Genomic DNA, 18,744 nt, shown 5'->3' with positions numbered 1-18,744 from the left:
TCAGCATTTTGAGCTGTTCATCAATTCCATAAAGTCAAAGCCCTCAGTGGGATCCCCAGCCTGCTGGGGTTCAGGGTCCAGGCTGAGCCTGCCAGGCTCCGTGGCTGGGATGTGTTTGGTGCAGAGCAGTCGGGGAGGATTGGGAACCTCAGCGCTGCGGCAGCTCAGGGACCGGGCAAGTTTTGTTTCTGTGGGTTTTTAATGGCCATTGCCCCCCTCAGCACAAATCAGCCCGGATTTAATTGGAATCCAGCTTCATTTTCAAGTGTGCTGCTGGTTGGTGTTTGCTGGGGGTCTGAACCCTGATTTTCTGTAGGCATTTAGCAGAAAAAAGGGATTTTTGTTCCTTGCCACGCCGTGCTGCAGAGTTTGCTCGTGGATGCTGTTAAATGCACATTTGGAATTTTTGCCTCTCTGTATCTGCCTTTCAGGGGCTGTGTCACTCACAGTCCCCCAGGATCTGTCCTCTTCCCAAAATCAGCCCAGCTGACACAGCAAGTTCTCTCCCACTTTTCCCTGCTCATTTTCTTCGTTCTTTGGTTCGTGTTAATCATTTTTCTCATCTCTATCAAAAGGGATGCAAGCATTCAAAAAATTAAAAAATAAGCTGGCCATTTTCCTGCTTAATTTATTTTATATTTCCTTAGAAGTAACAATTTGTGAATTTTTTTTTGGTGGTTTTCCTGCAGAATCATCAGCCAGAAGCTCATTGATTTTCACGTAAAAGTTCCTTGTCTTGGTTCATTTTATAGTTTGGTTTCATTCTGGAGTTTTCCTTTGCACAGGCACATCTATAAGCTGTTTATATACCTGCAAATATTCTTTTTTATACCTCTAAGAAGAGGGAAAGAGAAAAAGGAGTATTTGTGAGTAACATTTATGCCTCACATTATCCTGTTAGTCTCTGAGAGTGCCAGTGTGCAGGGGATTTTTCCTTCTGAAAACGTTTTTATGGATAAAATCTCACCAAATCTTTTGTATAAAAGAGGTCGCAGGTTTTAGCATGGACTTGACAGGACTTATTTAATAAAATATATTCAGTGCTGCTCCCAAGGCATGAAATTCTGTAGGATTTTTAGTTTGGAAGCCACGGAGGTGCCCAGGGCTCTGTTGGCAGAAGTTGCCCTGTGAGAGCTGAGCACGGACACCTTTGTCCTGCTGAACCTCAATGTCCTGCTGAAGGGAGACCTGAAATGAGAAGGAAATGTGGAGAAAATAACAGTCTCACCTTGAGAAAATAAACATTTTAAAAATATCTAATATATTTGTGAGATATTAAAGGGAATAATAGTAAAAAAAGAGGACATTTTAATTGAAAAGGGTCCCTGGCCAGGGTGGGTTTTGGGCAGTGGTTTTACATGGTACAATCTGTGTCTTTTTTGTGGGTGAGGTTTGCAGAGGGGTTTGGTTTGTTCAAGCAGCACACAAATGGATCCAACCTGTGGCTTTTTCTTTGTATTTTGGGCAGATGGAGGAGAAATCTTGTGGTGGGAGTAGTGCAGAGAAAGTGGCACTAACAAGGGGAGCAGATTTCTGTGTTATTGTCTTGTGCTGGGGCTGGTTTGGAGGGTGTTGTTGGTAAACCCAGGAAATATCCATCTTTCTCCTTTAAAGTTCTAATTCAAGGCATGAATGTGTGAGTTCTGAAGGGACTTAGGGACTGCGGTAAAAAATCGTTGTCATAGTAACAGAAAGGGAAATAGGCCTGGCTCACCTGGGACTTTAACTTACTGCAAAAGCAGATTTATTTTTTTTTAAAGGCAAGCACTCAGCAAGAGAAATAAATAAATAACTTGTTCTTTGTATTCAAAATCAATTCTTCAACTATTTATTTTTTCTTGTATATGACTATTTTTCCTTCTAAATCTATCTCAAAGTCTTTGATTTATTTTTTTAATTATAATTGTTGCGGTTAAACCCATCTTGTCTGACAAATAGAAACAGAAAGAATCACGGAGAATATTTTCACTTGCAACAGAGGATGCCAAAATATTTCTTGCTTATGCCTAAATTTTGAAGACTTGTTTGTTCCAACAACTGTAGCTTTTCACACAATTTCTTCACCTCTGAAATATCCAGATTCAATCAGAAAACAAAGGGGTGAATCCTTTCCTCCGTGGATGTGAGACAAAATTTGGTGGAATAGCTTAGGGAAAAATTCCTGCTTAATATTTCTCTAAACTCTAAAATCTCTAAAATCTCCATGCAGTGTTGGGTGAGTCACCAAACAGGCTGGAGATTCAACCTGGGTACATGACAAGCTAAACTCTACAGAATAATAAACCATATGAAGATGGGTGTATGTGACAGAGCAAAAATAATTGGCACGAGAACTTTGTGGGATATTAATGGGTTTATCTGCTCGGACAGCCTGAGCTGTCATGTTTCACTTGAGCTCGTGTTTTCCTTCTCCTCCCTCCAAATCTAGGTAGGAACAATCTGGGCTTTTGGCAGTTCTGTTCCTCTGCTTTTGTGACAGGAATCTTCAGCAGAAAAAAACATCATCAGGATGAATCCTCATCAGATTCTTCTCTGAGCTGTGTTTGCTCCTGGGTTTTTCATACATTCCAAGGCTTATCTGCCTCGGAGTTGCCCTGTTGGTTTTGTGGTCTCCACAATACCATTATCCTTCTATATTGTTTCATGGGAAGTCCCTCCAGACAGCCAAAGAAAGACCTTGAATGCGAGGGAGAGATAAGAAAGAGACTAAAATTGTGTGGTCAAACCTGTGGAGAGGGAGTGGGTGTAGATCAGAGGAATGATGTTCACTTATACCACGGTGGATTTCAGTCACACTGGTTATACTTTACCTGTTCTTTTTTGCAAATTCCATTTATTAGAGTTTGGCTTGTTTGTGTTTTGATAAATTCTTGCAGTCCTGTAAGATCCACTATGATGCAAACCACTTCATGTACATTTTAAACCAGAATATAACAACACCTCTTGCTGTGGTTAACAGAAGTGATCTGGTTCTTTCTCTTTCCAGATTCTTCCTAAAATTTTTTCTCAAGTGCAATCAGAATTGCTTGAAAACAGCAGGAAACCCAAGAGATATGAGACGATTCCAGGTAAGTCTTACAAGGCTCAGCATTAACCTGTCTGCCTCTGTTCTTCTCCTTTCCCATCTCCTCTCTCCCACACTGCTCCTAACAAACATGATGACAAAAGCCATATCAGACAGTGTTTCAGTTTTTCTCCATTTGTTGTGTTTAAACCTTTTTTTCCCTTTTTCTTTCTTTTCCTTCCCTCTTTCTCCACCCTGAATCCCCAGGGGGAAGTGCTGTACTGTACCAACCAGCAGTGGATATTTGATTTGACACCCTCGGGCAAAGCACTCGCAGATCCAGCTGCCCACAGCAGGGATCGTGCTTGTGATATTTAGATGCCTCAGAATTGTTCAAAGTAGCTCTGTACGTGCTACACAAGCAACCTCCTCATTTCCTACCTCTTTCCCTGTTATTTTTTGCTTTCTAACACATCCTCCCTTCAGCTCCTTTAAAAAACAACAACAACAAACCAAGAAGCCAAAATAACGATGGTCACTATAAGAGAGGAGAGGAGAGGAGAGGAGAGGAGAGGAGAGGAGAGGAGAGGAGAGGAGAGGAGAGGAGAGGAGAGGAGAGGAGAGGAGAGGAGAGGAGAGGAGAGGAGAGGAGAGGAGAGGAGAGGAGAGGAGAGGAGAGGAGAGGAGAGGAGAGGAGAGGAGAGGAGAGGAGAGGAGAGGAGAGGAGAGGCTCTCCTGCCCTCACCTTTTCGGCAGCTCTGTTTAAGAAATAACAGTTTCACCTGTAGCTCAGCCCCGGTCCAGCAGCAAGGGAATGGTGCAGCTCTGACAGCCTGGATGTGCTGGCAGCTCCCTGGGAAGGGGCAGAAAGTGGGGCTGGAGCTGACTCTGGGGCAAGGCTGATCACAGCCATGGAATCGGTGGTTGGGCTGCACCCCAGCTTTTCTGGGGGACCTTTGATGAGCCCCTTTCCCTCTCTTTTCATCTCTGATTCCAAATGGGGTTGCTTACATCATCCTCCTCATTTATAAATGGAGTTAAAACTCCACAGGAGTTTACAGAGTTGCTTCAGACTTCAAAATGCGTTCTCATAGAAAAAGTGATTTTTATTTTTCTTCCGGTTCTGCTAGCAATGAAAAATTTAATAATTTAAAAAAAAAAGTTTCAACTTTTACGAGAAATCCTGCAAAACAAAATCTTCTGAAAGCTCAGAAAAATTAAAGAAATGCAGAAAAAAAAAGTTTTATTAGCTTTTTGTTTGGAGCATGAAGAAATCTAAAGAAAAATTCCTGACCAACCTAATTTTTTTCACCAGTAGTTTAAAGAGACTGCAGTGACTTCTTCACTCTGTGTTTTTTAGAGATGATAAGACGTGAGAAAAAAAGAGGTGCTCATTGTTAGGGAATTTATAGTGAGGTTTTTTTCAAGTGGCAATTTCCATAAAGAAAAGAACCAGCAATTAGTTATCATCTGCCAAGAATGCTAAAAAATCTGGAAAGCAAAAGAAAATCTCTTTTACGGCATGTAAACACATCTTGTTGGCTTTTGGAGCCAGCAAGAAGAACTGATTGTGGAATGTCAGGAAACATAAATAATCTCCTTTTTTGGGGGGTTTTGTTCTGAGTTTGTAAAAAATCATGCCCAGGGCTCTCCTGATTAACACCTGGGGACCTGAGACACTGCCATAATACACAGAATATTGGCTGTAACTGCCAAAAGAGAAATTCTGGACCCAAACACATTGGAATATTGGAGAAATTCAGCTCTGATTTCAAACCCGTGCTGGCTACTCCCAAAAAATCCTCAAATCCTTGATGTCCATCAGATGCTGAGCTGAAGGAGGAATTTGAATCAAACTTTTTTTGGGGGGGGGCAGAAATCTGTCCGTGTTCTTAGCATTATTCTTGGTGTCACCTCACCTGAATGGGGATGTGACAGAGCCCTCAGATGTCCAGGGAAACCTTAAACAGGGAAACAGAACCAAATCCTGCAGGGTCCCGTGGCTGAGGATGGAATTCCTTCATTCCTCAGCCCATCCACCTGGCAGCTCTCCTGCATGGGAGAGAGCCTGGCCTTGCTTTTGATCTCTGTACCAAAATCAGCACTTTATTGAAGAGAATGAGCTGGGATAGACTCCTCAGCTGGGTTTTCTGCCTCCAAACGTGCCAAGCTGGGAAAACAGAGCCAAGTGAAACTCCAGGGTTCTGTTTCTCTGGGATAACTTCAACTCCTCCTGCACCTTCAGTCCATGGGAGTCTCAGTGTGAGAGTTCAGTTCAGGCCTCCAAATTAACCAAGATCAGGCTTTAAAACCACTAAGTTCAGTTTAGTTTTTATCAACCCCCCCCAAAATGTCAACCTTTTCTCAGAGTTACAGAATGAAAACCTTTGAGACAAATGACAGAATTCTTGAGGTTTTGAGTGAGAGCAGGATCTTCATTCAGGCTGCTTCAGAGCTGGACACATGGGTTGCTGAGCTTTGTTCTGGGCTGCAGAGGTCAGTGTGGATAAAAAAAGATACAAAAAGTGGCTCAAATTGCTAAAATTTGACACCTTGGGAATAACAAAGCTCCGTGTTCCAAGGCAAATTAGCCATGATGAACAGGAAGGACAATGGGCAAAGACAGCTTGTTTTCTGTCTGCCTCCTGGTTTCTAAGGACATCATCATTACTTCCCTGAACATCACCAAAGTTAGGAGTGTTCTTAAACACTCCAGTGGCCTCTGGACACTTCTTTTATTTTTGGTTGATTTTTTTTGTGTTTGTTGAGTTTTCTGTTTTAAAATTTTGATAAATTCTTTTTGCCTGCTGCTTGTTGGGCATGGCCTGTCAGCAACCCTGAAAGTCAAAAGTGGGGGAAAAAAATTACTTTAAAATTTTGGTGGTCTGTTTGCACACTTTGGACACGTTAATTTTCATTTTAATTGTTAAGATATTCACCAGGCAAAGTAATGAATGTGCAGAGCTGTCTATTAAGTTTGAAGGGGTAGTTGTGCATCCTGCCAGTGCAGAACCTGTGAGCAGAGTAAAAGCAGGCTCAAAAACCACAGGGCAGCAGAGTGGTTTATTCATTTCATTATTTAATTCACTATGTTTCAGTCTTGGGCCATATCTAAGAATTCTGCTGGTTTTCCCCCAATAAATTATTTGTACAGCTGTTGTTATTAAGTCCCTCCTTTTCCAGACACTTCCAAGCACTTGGCTTTCCTTGTGCAAACAGAATTCTGCAGCAATGCTCATCTAAGTGTGCTTTAATTCCTATCTGTGTTCTCCTGCAGAACCAAATATTTTCATTTTCAATGGAGTAGTGCCTATCACACCTCCAGGACACATCAGGATACTCCTTTTCTTCTGTGGTTATTAAACAAAAGAGCAGAGAAAATCCTTCTATCAAAGTTCTCATTTAAATCACTGCTGAAACCTGGGCCTGAAAGGGTCTTGTCCAAGAGTGTTTTTGCTCTTTAATGGAGCCTGAATGAAAGCCCAGACCTGAGGCTTTGTTGATGAGACACAAGTACAAATATGAGATGTGGAAATAGTGCCCTACAATGCATCCTACTGAGTTTTCCAGCACAGAGCAATGGTTACTCATGATGGAAGAGCATCAAGCTAATGCTTCTGATTAAAGATGGGTGTGAAGCTGCACATTTTGGGCTTGGCTTGGCTCATCCCCAAAGCTCCAAGGCACTGGATCCAGTGTCCAAGCCTGGCCCCAGCCTCACTTCCAGAGCCATTACAAGATTTAGATATTTCATATTATACTAGTAATATATTAAGAGAAATTAAATCTTAGATTTCATGTGTATCATTAAAAAAAGGGGGGTGGGGGGAGAAAGGGGAGGAAAGGTTGCATTAACATTGTGTTGTAAATTTAATGCAGCTCCAGATGCCCGAAGAGTTGTGGTTTTTTTACTATAATTCTTTAGTTTGGAGAGCAACGCCAGCTGCTTTGTGATCCTCTTGCCTTCCTTTTTTAACCAAATGCAATGATTTTGTGCCGTTGAAAACTATGTTTTACATCAGAAGTTAAGGAATGTGTGATCATTATTTTAGTGAGGTTTTTTTTCCCCCTGTAGTAACATGATTTTATTGTGAATCACTTCTTCAATGTCTGTCAGTGGCTAAAGCAGGGAAAGAGACTCTTTCTAGAACTAATGGAAAGGGAATATTTCTAGAACTAAGGGGTACTTTCATAGTTACTTGATGGCTGCCCAAAACCCACAGAGATCAAGCAGTATGTCCTTGTGAATTTAACTGAAACAAATATTGGTTATTTATAAATTAAAATATTTCCAAATAAAGCTGATGGGTGGAAAACTGAGGCAAAAATCATCCCAAAATTACTTATTCAAACACAGGGTTTGAGTTCAGCTCCTCTGCAAATTGAGTTTACATAGGTATTGTTAGTCAAGGCTGTGTTCTCAGTGAGGGATTCTGCCAGGAATGGAACTTAAAATAAAAATAAAAACCCCAAAAACTATGCTCTCCATTTACTGAGGAATTCTCCTGCAGAACTTGATTGAAGCCCAATGATACTTTAGTGGTAACAAGTGGTGTGTAAAGGGGGACAATAATTCTGTAGAATTAAGATGAGGCTCTTGAGCTGAAATGCTCCAGCTGAGACCTGGTGCTCACACATTAGGCTCCTGTTGGTTGGGAATTCTGTTTCCTCCAGGAGCACAGTGATTAAACAGGTCCTGCAGTGCCAGGGAGGGGTAGCAGGCAGCAGACATTGGTTCTAGCAGTGGTCGGCTTTGAACCAATGTCCTTTTTTAGCAGCAAAATGAGAAAGGTCAGTAATTGCCCTCTGTTTTCAGCAGAAAACATGACATGGAATGTTTCCTGGCAGGTACCCCCCCTCCTCTAGGTGCTCTAGGGAGAAAGAGAAAGGAAAAATAACAAGGTGCACCCCTGGGGAGGTTTCCTTCCTGACCTCGGAGTGGTTGGATCAGTTCATCATCAGGCACGTGAGCAGAGCTGGCTGGGGCTGGGATTTCACCCAGCTCACTCTGATCCAGAGCTCTGAGGGCTCTGTGGCACTCAGGGAAATGGAAAATTATTAAGAGGGGTGGGATGATATTGGGAGTTAGGAATGTAGGCTGTAGGAAGCAAAAAGGATGGCAAAGATAAAACATAACTGCTCTAAATAGGAATCCTGTTCAGGCTGCTGGGGAAGGAATGTGCCAGAGTCCCCCCTGGTCAGGCTGGGATATGGACAGGGATCACTGAGCTGCTGGTAGAGGTGAATACTACACGAAACAATCATGATGGGGGACTAATTTCCCAGGCAGAGATTGCAAAACAAATGCAGCTGCTGTCAGCAGAGCCTGGGCCTGTTCCTGGAGGGGGCAGATTTCTTCATCGGGTTCTGACTGACCCAACAAAAGGTGATGTTATTTTATATTCTGAGTGAGTAAGGGAAGGACTGACTCAATTGCAAGAGAAAAAGTACTCAAGGAGCTTAATGTGCTCAGATCTGAAGGCCAAATATCCATGGGGAAAGAGTTCCCAGAGTGATGTCTCATCCATTAAAAACAAACCACAGATGAGATCCACTCAGTCTCAGACTGCCAGCAGAAAGGAGGCAGATTTGTTGTGTTGGGCCCCTCTGAATTCTTGTTTGGGTACAATACACTGGATTAACCACAGCCAATGGAGAGCAAAATTACATTGGAACAGGTGCAGGAATGGGTCATTAAGGGGACAGGGGCAGGACAAGAGCTTGGCCCAAATACTTGCACTGGGGAGGGGTGGAACTGCTCTCTGAAATTACCCTCAGGAAGGTCAGGAAGGGAAATAATAATTTTAAAGCTAATGTTAAGTATAAACTGACTAGGAATAAATTTAGGCGGTGAGCCATAAATTCCCTCATCACCAGGCCTTAAAACAAGACGAGTGTCAAAGGCAGAAGGTGGAAATGGCTGCAAATGATTTTAGGAAAGCAGCTCCGTGGTTTGTCTGTGGATAGCAGCAGGAGACAAGGTGTCAGTGACCCAGGAGTGGTGTCCAAGGCTGTGTCCCAAGAACCTTCAGCTTCCCTGGGGGGAAGGTAGGGTGCCCAGTTTGCTGTCAGCCCCCAGTCTGCAGGATCAGGGTCCTGGAGAGGATTTCCCAAAGAATTCCATGGAAGTTTTGAGTAGAGTGAGGCTGCTGGCATTTTCCACATTGTTTATCTTATTCCTAATCCAACTCTGAGGCAAACCCGTCATATCCAGGCTCTCCTCCTGTGTTACTCCCTCAACCAAAATTCCTGTTGACATCAATGGGAGCCCTGTCCAAGTCCAGGCAGCAGGATGAGGCCTGACATCTTTCCTTCCACTCAGCTGGAATATAGTAATAATAATAATAATAATAATAATAATAATAATAATAATAATAATAATAATAATAATAATAATAATAATAATAATAATAATAATAATTTTAAATCCTCATAACAGGGTGGGTTTTTTTTTTTTTAAGTTAAAATAACATGGTGCTGTGACTAGAGAGTTACAAGGGAAAGTGCATCAGGAATGCAATATTGTTTCCAGATGTACAATGTCATAAAGAATTTTTTCCACACTTGGAATGGTAACAGGAATTTTTTGAGAGAGATCATTTACACAGTGATGAGATATGTTACATGTAAGTAAATGCCTGTATGCCTGGAATGTTTGTACCATATGTCTAAATAGGTGTCTGTGACCGATACAGATTTTATATCTGAGGATGTGAATGGATTTGCATATCTGTGATTTGAAGAGCAGCACACTTTAGAATATAAAAATACTGATATAACACAGTTGGGGGAGGGAAATGTGTAGTACCCAGGTGAAGGTTTGTAAAGAAACACAACCCCCTGAGCTGTGCAGGGAGGTGAAAGAGGGGCAGTAGGGCTCAGAGAAGCCGAGTTTAAAGTGCTAAAGACACTCTGGCTGGATGTCAGGGGAGGTGAACCCTCCCTGTGGGTTCTGAGCGAGGATTGCCTTACAGAAATCCACCTGGGAAACAAAAATAATGTGGATACAGCTCCAGCATTTCCCCAGGACTGCTGGGGTACCACTGCTTTATGGCTGTGGCCTCTCAGCTGATAAGAAGACCTTTGCAGATTGGCAGGGAGAACCTCAAGGAGTGTGAAAACAGCTTAGAATCCTTAATTCCCCGGGGTTCTGAGGGAGATGGGATCTGTGTTTGGAAGGATGAAGGAATAACACATTGTCCTCTCTACTTCTTTCTTGCTTGCTGTGCTCTGAAACCTCAGCAGAGGTGACAGTTTACTCCAGCTTTTGGGTGGCACAAAATCTTAAGTTTTTATGCTGTCTGTGCCTAAAATTTGGCCCTCAGCCTCACTTACCAGAACCCATGGCCTACCTGAACTATTTTGTTGTTCTCAGATCATTTCCTTTAAATTAAATTTTGCATTAACAAATGGTGTTAGGTAAAAGATCATCCACAGAGAATAGGCAAAGAAGTCAAATTATCATACACAAGAAGTGGTGCCATCAGGGCAGGAAAAGAAAAACTACCCAGAACCATTTGCCAGTGGTGTGGGCAAAAGTCAGAGTTTAAATCTCCAGGGCAGTTTGCACATCCCCTTTCATCAGCACTAAATACAGGGTTTTTTAAAAAGGGCTTGGACTATTTTACGACGTTGGGAGAACAAGTGTTGTTGATAAATACGTGTTCAGGAGGGTATTGGCAAAAGTGCATAGAAATGGTTAACAAGGTAATGGTAAGAAATGTTGACCTTGATTTGTTTAGCTAAGATGTAAAGATTTTTGAAGGTCAAAGGTGTTCTTGTGTAGTGTTTTGGAGTCTAACTGTGTCTGACCCTCTAACATTAAGCTGCTGTGGCCTGCAGTTTTGAAGAGTGAAGCAAACCAGGGGGAAAGAGGGAAGGGGGAGAGAACAGGAAATGGAGTGAGGTGTTTCAGGAAGTTGTCAGGAGTTGACTGATTGATTCCAGATGGAAAGGGTCACCCTTCATGACCCAGGAAATACTCACTGGGGGAAAGCAGTTGGCTTGTGAAAGGGAAGGGCCTGGGAGTTAGAGACCATGGTGGAATGCACATTCCTCCTCCTTTTATCCATAAAACATTGGCTTTGAATCTCCAGAATAAAACAATTGTATTGTGGTCTCCATCAGGCAAGAGGGAACAGCTGGGGCAAAGTGAAGAAATTCAGTCATTTTGATGTCCATGTTCTCACATGTCCTTTCTCCACACCATGGATGAGGAGTTGGGTGGTGGTGGTGTACCAATGACAAAGGTCTCTGCAGAAATTCAGGTTACAGCAAAAAAGGTCCCAAACTTTGAGAAGGTTCTGCTCCAGATCTGAACTTTGCATCTTGTCCTGTCCATGAGAATGCTCTGTTTATTCACCCTGGGTCCCAGCCTGTGACAGGCCAAGCAGCTCTGGCCCTCCTGTCATGGATGGGAGACGTGGATAAAAATGGAACCAGACATGGAGAGAGGTCTAGAAGTGCATCTTCCATTCCTGCTGGCTCAGGGAGCAGAGGATGCTTAGCACTTGTCTTCTGGACTGGTTCTTGCCATTACTCTGCCATTGCTGTGGGGGTCTCTACATCTCCTACCAAAATGTGGCTCTTGTGTTGTGCACAACCCAAATGGTCATTCCAACACTGACCTCTGCTCTGGGACAGGGACAGAACCCAGGGAACAGCTGGAGCTGTGCCAGGGAGGGTCAGGCTGGAGACCAGGAAAAGGTTGGGGATCAGGGAAAGGCTGGATTTTGGGAAAGGCTCCTCCCCCAGAGGGTGCTGGCACTGCCCAGGCTTCCCAGGGAATGGGCACAGCCCTGAGGCTGCCAGAGCTCCAGGAGAGTTTGGACACTGCTCCAGGGGTGCCCAGGGTGGAATTTTGGGGTGTCTGTGCAGGGCCAGGAGCTGGAATGGATGATCCCAGTGGGTCCCTTTTCCACTCAGGACATTCCATGACTCTATTCTATGTGTGAACACTTGAAGTCTGCCTCTATTCTCTCCCTGGGAGCAGGTGGGTGTGTATTATTCCACTCGTGTAAGTGAGCTCAGAGATGTCTCTGTTCCATAGTGTAACTGTATATACAAGACACACTTTTTATTTACATTTGGTTGCAATTTAAACACTTGTCATAAATATTTCAGACACTGGAATAATTCAGGCCTATTCCCCTTTGCCACAGTGTGTTCTGGGCTGGCCAGTGAGAGACTAAAATTTATTTCCATTGTTGAAGGGAAAATAATGAAGTGCATCTGAGTGGGCTCAGCTATGTCATGCGGGAAACGTTCCCTTTGGATGGAGTCACACCCCACCCTAATGGGAATGAGGAAATCAGTTGGCACACAAAAGCAACACATTCTGTGACAAGAATGCTTGAGAAGTATAAGAGTACAGGATGACAAGAGCCTTTTGGAATGAATTAGAGTTGTCTCGAGAAAGAAAGTATTCTTTAAGCTCGCCTAAGCCTGGGGAGGGCAAGGTCTCTCCTGCTCTGTGCTGGATAGAGTTTTATCAACAATTAGAGCTTGACATTCTCTTACCTCAGCTGTGACATCTGAGGCTGTGAAAATCCATGAACACATCCAGGGTTTGACTCTCCATGGCTGTGCTGCACTGTAGGTGTGGCAGTGGGATGGAATTAAGCTCATTTACACCAACTAATGGTCAAACCCACTCAGTCAGAGGGCATCTTCTTTCAGGAGTTAAAACACTGTTTTTTCCCAAAAGTTTGTGGTTTGAAGTCACACATCTTTATCTGGATTGATGGGATTTAGAGCTTTGGATACAGTAAAACTAAAGTGGAATTAATTAATATATACAGTTATTTCCTCTAAGAATTCAGATTGGAGCCCAGTCATGGAGGTTGATGTTTAAAACCTGCTGCTTGGTTTGGGGCGCTCAGGCTCAGATGATTTTTCAGGAGGCACCATGTACTCACATATCAAACCCAGGCATGATATTAGGTCCTGTTTTCATGGAGTTTGCATCCTGCAGGAACTGGGTCATTTTACAGTGAGGCTTCTATACAGCCCACAGGATGCTGTGTTAAATGCAATTAATGCACTGAATGAAGGCTGAAAATATTTTCTCTCCTTCTTATATCCTGCAGGGTGTGCTGCCATTTTACAGAACAAGGGTGTAAAGTTTAGCTGAACTGAATAATTAATCCTTAACAAGTTGAATTTCAAATAAATTGTTTATCTGGCTGTTTTTTCCTTCTCTTTCTAAATATCCAGGTGGTGCTATCAACAACAGTGAACGTGGATGGGCACGTGCTGGCAGTGTCTGACAACATGTTTGTGCACAACAACTCCAAGCACGGGCGGAGAGCAAGAAGACTCGACCCCTCAGAAGGTGGGAGTTTTGTCTGGAGAGCAGAGCAGAAATTACCCATTCTTCCACTTCTGTTTGTTTTCAGGAGGGAAGGAGAGCTAAGGGGGAATTGCAGAGCCTCAGGGGGTTTGGGGAAGGCAGAGGCAGGAAAACAGTGTCTACTGCATGCAAAATATGATCCTCCTCACATCTAAGGGACTGACTCCCCATCCCCCTGCAATTTATTAATTAGTATGTACTGCAAAGATGAAAAACACAGAAACACTAAGTGTTATCTAAATTTCAGCTCTCTCATTCAGCTGGGATAGATTTGATTTCAGGCAAATTAGGCAAGATGACATCTTAGTTAAACAGAGCCGTTCCAGCACAAGATGTGTATGAAAAAGTGTCACTGGTTCCCTTAAACAAACTGTGCACGGAGCCTAACGATGCGCAGAGGGAGCTGACACTAATTGATGTGAGTTTGTTTGGCTAAGCCAGACTCATGGCCAGCTCCAGGATGGGTTGGGGACTGTATTCAAGCAATTACAAATTCTTGTATCTGTTAAGTTTCAAAACGTTCGGCCCCTCCTCTCCCTCTTCGTTCCCAAAACATTCCGCCTCCCTCACACAGACAGTGCTCAAAAACGACTGGAAAATGCTGGAAAGTGCTATCAGTGCCTGCTTTTCCCTCTCCCGCTGCCACTGAAAGTGAGAAGAGCTGGTGATGTTAGTAGAAAAGACAAGCAGGGATATTATTTCATTATAATGTTTTGCTGCCCCGCTTCTTAACTGTGCCCTGTATCAACCTAAAAGAAGAATTAATGAACTGGAAGAAAATGATTGAATCAGTAAAGAATTCGGAGTGGTGTTAATTCTCCCCCAGCGGGCAGTGAAATGGTAGAAGGAAAATCCCAGGATTCCTAGCCTAGGAAGCCATCCAGTTTTTCCTTGACTGATTGGATGTGATTGACTGGCTGTTCAAAGGAGTCTCATGTTTTTGGAGCACTGCCAAAGTTCCCCTCCACCTCTGACCCTGTCAACATTGGGAATGGAGTGATGGATTGACTTTGGTTATGGCCTGGAAACCATATTGGGTTCCTGATGGGATGCATAGTCCATAGGCCTTGAACAAATGGAAGAGAGAAATAAAAAAAAAAAAAATTAAAGGCTCTATAAAATCAGGAAAATTATTAGAAATTATCTCCTGATATGAATTGGAGGAGACATTTGACATTCCCATATCTTCTTTCACCCATTGATAAATGTAATGAATGTGGCTCTACCTTTTTTTCCACAGGGTTTGTGTCTGTGGGATCATATGCTAATCAGTGGGTGTTATTTTGTTTTTTTAAGCAGTCTCTGCACAATCATTTAAGCATTTCATTTTTACACCCACTACAGTTGGCCTATTAGGCTTTAATGGCACGATGTTAAGTGCCACTAATGAATAGGCAAGTAATTAACACTTGCAAGGCAGAAAACACATTTATTCATTTATTTATTTATTTATTTATTTGTTTGTTTGTTTATTTATCAGCATACTGGGGTTTGTGGAGTGGTAAGAAGCCTTCATGGGTGAATGGCTGGAAGGGACTTGTCCTAGGCCTCTGCTAGCAGTGGGAACTCAGGAATTCCCAGGTGTGGATGGATGGAGCAGCTCTCCACCAGTGATGCAGGTTTTGCATCACTTGGGATGTTTGATACTTACAGGAATTGCTCCAGGGATTTACACCCAGGCCTCAAAGCTGTTGGGGAGATAAAAAAAGACATCTTAAAGAGCTGTTTTGATGGGGTTTTGTTCTGTGCAGCCACGCCCTGCATCAAAGCCATCAGCCCAAGCGAGGGGTGGACCACGGGGGGAGCCATGGTGATCATCATCGGGGACAACTTCTTCGATGGGCTGCAGGTGGTGTTTGGGACCATGCTGGTGTGGAGTGAGGTGGGTACAGCTGCCCCTCTGCCCCTGAGCGGGGGAGACTTCCCTTTTCTGAGGAGGAATGGGGTTAATTCCTGCTCCTGTTCCATGGTGCTGTGTGAGGTGGGACACAGAAACCTGTGTGAAGGGAATTTATGGAATGTGTTTTCCTTGCTCTGTGTTATTATTGAATGATACCCAGAATGGAACTGAACAATTCTAGGTGTCTATAAAATCAAAGAAATTATTAGAAATTGTCTCCTGATATGAGCTGAAGGAGACATTTGATATTCCCATATCTTTTTTTACCCACTGTTGAAATTAATGAATGTTACTCTACCAGTTTTTCCGCAGGGTTTATTATTTACACAGGTTTATTTACATAAGCAAAGGTAGAGAAATAAAGAAAGGGTTTAAATTTTGGAAGGAGAAAAAAAATCCATCTGGGCCCAGGAATAAGCCATCAATTAACCAATGGGCTTAACAGTACAAGTTTCTTGATGGCAATTCATCCTAAAATGTGTGATCCTCTCCCTGGAGGCGAGGATCTAACTCAGGGGTATCCCTCTGCTGATCTATAGTGATAATTGTTTTAAAAAGAGTTTTTACTGAGGCCTGTGATGGCAGGACAAGGGGGAGTGGTTTTAAAGTGAACAAGGGTAGACTTGGAAATGAGGATGACATTTTTTAGGGTGAGGCCCTGGTACAGGCAGCCCAGAGAAGCTGTGGCTGCTGCATCCCTGGAAGTGTGCAAGGTTGAACAGGACATGGAGAAATCTGGGACAGAGAAAGGTGTTCACTGGGGGTGGGACTGAGTGATCTTTAGGGTCCTTCCAACCCAAACTTTTCTGTAATTTACTGGTGAAGTGAAAGGATAGAGCAGAGCCCTGATGGTGCTGTCCTGTTGCTGTTCCCAGCTGATCACACCTCACGCCATCCGCGTGCAGACGCCTCCCCGGCACATCCCCGGCGTGGTGGAGGTGACATTGTCCTACAAATCCAAACAGTTCTGCAAAGGAGCACCAGGCAGGTTCATTTACACAGGTGGGTGCCTGGGATTTGGGCTGCAGGAGCTGTGTTGGTGATTGCTATTGGTTTGAATTAATTAATTCATTAATTAATTTACCCTGTTGCTCATCCAAGGCCACTCTGGCAGTGGTGACATTTGGGGGTGTAAGGAGGAGGTTTCATAAAGCATTTTTACTCCACATGAATATTTTTCCCAACTGCTGTCACGACATGGGTCTGCCTACAGAATGTACAACCAAATATTTACATTCAGCCTGATTATATTTGAGCTTTTCTTTCTTTTTTTTTCTTTTCTTTTTTTGGAAGGAGTCACACTAAGATTGTTTGAAACTGTTGGAAAGATTAATATAAAAATTAGCTATACATTTCAAGGGTTAATCTAACTGGCACAGTGAGGCTGCTGTGGGAGCTCATTGTGTCCTGTAAGGTGTCTTTATGTCGGGCTTCTGCAGAGTGTGCTGTGCTGGCACTGCTGCACTTCTGGGGCTCTCAGTGTTTCCACTCCCAAGCCCTCTCACTCAGGGCTGCTGCAACCCGGCCATTGGCCTCCTCTCCTCTCTCCTCACCAAAATGGGATGTGTGGACTTTTCCATAAAGTTCCCACATGGAAAACTTCCTGCCAGAGTGAAGCCAGCAGGGTTCTGTAGACATGGAACCATGTGCTGGGGAGTACAGCAAAAACCCAGACAAATGGCTCGCTGAAGGGGAATGGCAGTGGCTGAACCAACTTTAGCAGCTGAAGTAAGAGATGAAATACTTCAAATGAGAGATAAAAGCCTGTTTTTAAATAACAACATAAGGAGCTGGAAGCTCACTGTGATCTCCTTGCTCGGCTTGGCTGGGAGAAGCTGGCTAACAATGAGGAATGGGAGCGATGGATTAGCCTGGAAAACAAAACTTTAATAGTGAAAATAACAAAAGGTGACAACCACAGGTTACAGAGGCAGATTCCATGGACTCATGGGCAGGGCAAACACAGCCAGGCATGGGGGCATCTGAAAGCAAAGGTCCCATCCCAAACGTGAACCCAGAACCTTATCAGAAAAGGGTCCTGAACCAACAGGCATAAAGAACTGGAAACCTGACCCAAGGTAGGATAGTCCTGCTTGCACACTGGCTCCCAGGAACCCACAGTTCCCACTGTGACCCAACAAGGTGCCCCCCCCCAGTCTACTGTCCACCATGGTCTGAGGTCAAAACCCTCTCTGAAAGCATCTGAGGTAAAAATCTCAACAGGATGAGATCCCACAACCACAACCAAGCACTCAGTCCCTGTGTGTGCCTTCATCTGGTGAGGATACAGGTTGCACACACATCCCTGTTCTGAATTGCTTTCCTTTCATCAGCTGCTCCTGGAATAAAAAGACATTTGTTCTCTGCTGCTAATCTTGCTGTAGCCTCATATTCTGCTTTTAATACGACACAAATTCAAATTCTCTGCTGCTGTAAGTGGTTCCATTATAGTTCCCTTGGCTTTAATAACACACCAGTTTATGCCAGCTGAGGGCACGTCTTGTAGGCTTTCCTAGTTCAGTTTGATCACAGCTCTGCATTTACTTTGTCACAGAGATGCTAACCTGGAAATGTGTATATCAGGGAGATTTGGAACATAATTTTCCTTGCTGAGCAGAAATCCTCCAGGGGTTACCTTGTCAGAGCAAAGCAATATAAAATCATCTGTGGGAGAGGCTGGGCTCTGGGTTGTGCTGTATCAGCCTCCGTGCCAGGATCCAGAGATGGGAAGGTGCTGGTTTGCTAAATCTTGTAAGGAGACTGGAGCTCTTGTTTTCTGCTTGTGAGAAACAACATTCACAAGGATGCAGAGAGCTCCATAAATTGGAAAAGTGAGTTCCCTTGGACAGAAAAAGCTGAGGTGACAAAGCACTTCCTGCTGTCACTGCTTTAGCCTGTGAGAGACATGGGGAAATAGAGAATTCCAGGATCTGAGGGGGCTGACAGGAAAACCAGAGGGGGACCCTTCATCAAGATCTGTAGTGACAGGACAAGGAGTAATGGGTTCAAACTGAAAGAGGGGAAATTTAGGTGAGATTTACTGAAGAAATTCCTCCCATTGGGAGTGGTGAGGACCTGGCACAGGTTTCCCAGAGAAGCTGTGCCTGCCCCATCCCTGGGAGTGTCCAATGCCAGGTTGGACAGGGCTTGGAGCATCCAGGACTAGTGGAAGGTGTGACAGCCCATGGCAGCAGGGTAGAACAAGATGATTTTTAAGGTCCCTTCCAACCCAAACCATTCCATGATTCAAACTTTGATGCCACAGGTGCCTTTTCTCTGTTATCACCTTAAAGGTTGGGCAGCCCACTGCAAAAACTGCTCTCCCTCTGCCACAGCTTTGTGGGTTCAGGATATTTCTAGAGATATCCAGACTTTGATTCTCCTGTTTTTCCTGTGCTGTGCTTTGTGGGGTGAGTCCAAGGTGAGCTGCAGAACTGTGGGGAGGCCCTTGGACGTGGCCCTTTCCCAGATCTGCCAGGGTGAGAGCAG

The 18,744-nt window shown here is 43.7% G+C and overlaps 1 protein-coding gene across 7 annotated transcripts in view; it reads left to right on the top strand.

Moving 5' to 3' along the window:
* Positions 1–18,744, top strand: part of EBF2 (EBF transcription factor 2) — a 123,741-nt gene that overhangs the window by 86,983 nt on the left and 18,014 nt on the right. For 4 of the 7 annotated variants that reach the window (XM_066567249.1, XM_066567251.1, XM_066567247.1 and 1 more), the window contains 4 exons: positions 2,987–3,068; positions 13,220–13,337; positions 15,107–15,237; positions 16,131–16,257. In XM_066567249.1, coding sequence (XP_066423346.1) covers positions 2,987–3,068; positions 13,220–13,337; positions 15,107–15,237; positions 16,131–16,257 — 458 coding nt within the window. Of the gene's footprint in view, positions 1–2,986; positions 3,069–13,219; positions 13,349–14,016; positions 14,020–15,075; positions 15,238–16,130; positions 16,258–18,744 lie in introns of all 7 variants that reach the window. The other 3 variants (XM_066567245.1, XM_066567246.1, XM_066567248.1) reach the window with 2 other exon arrangements.

This window comes from Molothrus aeneus, chromosome 29, assembly GCF_037042795.1.
Source record: "Molothrus aeneus isolate 106 chromosome 29, BPBGC_Maene_1.0, whole genome shotgun sequence".
NCBI lineage: Eukaryota > Metazoa > Chordata > Aves > Passeriformes > Icteridae > Molothrus > Molothrus aeneus.
The sequence above is the reverse complement of the archived record's forward strand: the minus strand, read 5'-3'. Positions and strand labels throughout refer to the sequence as shown.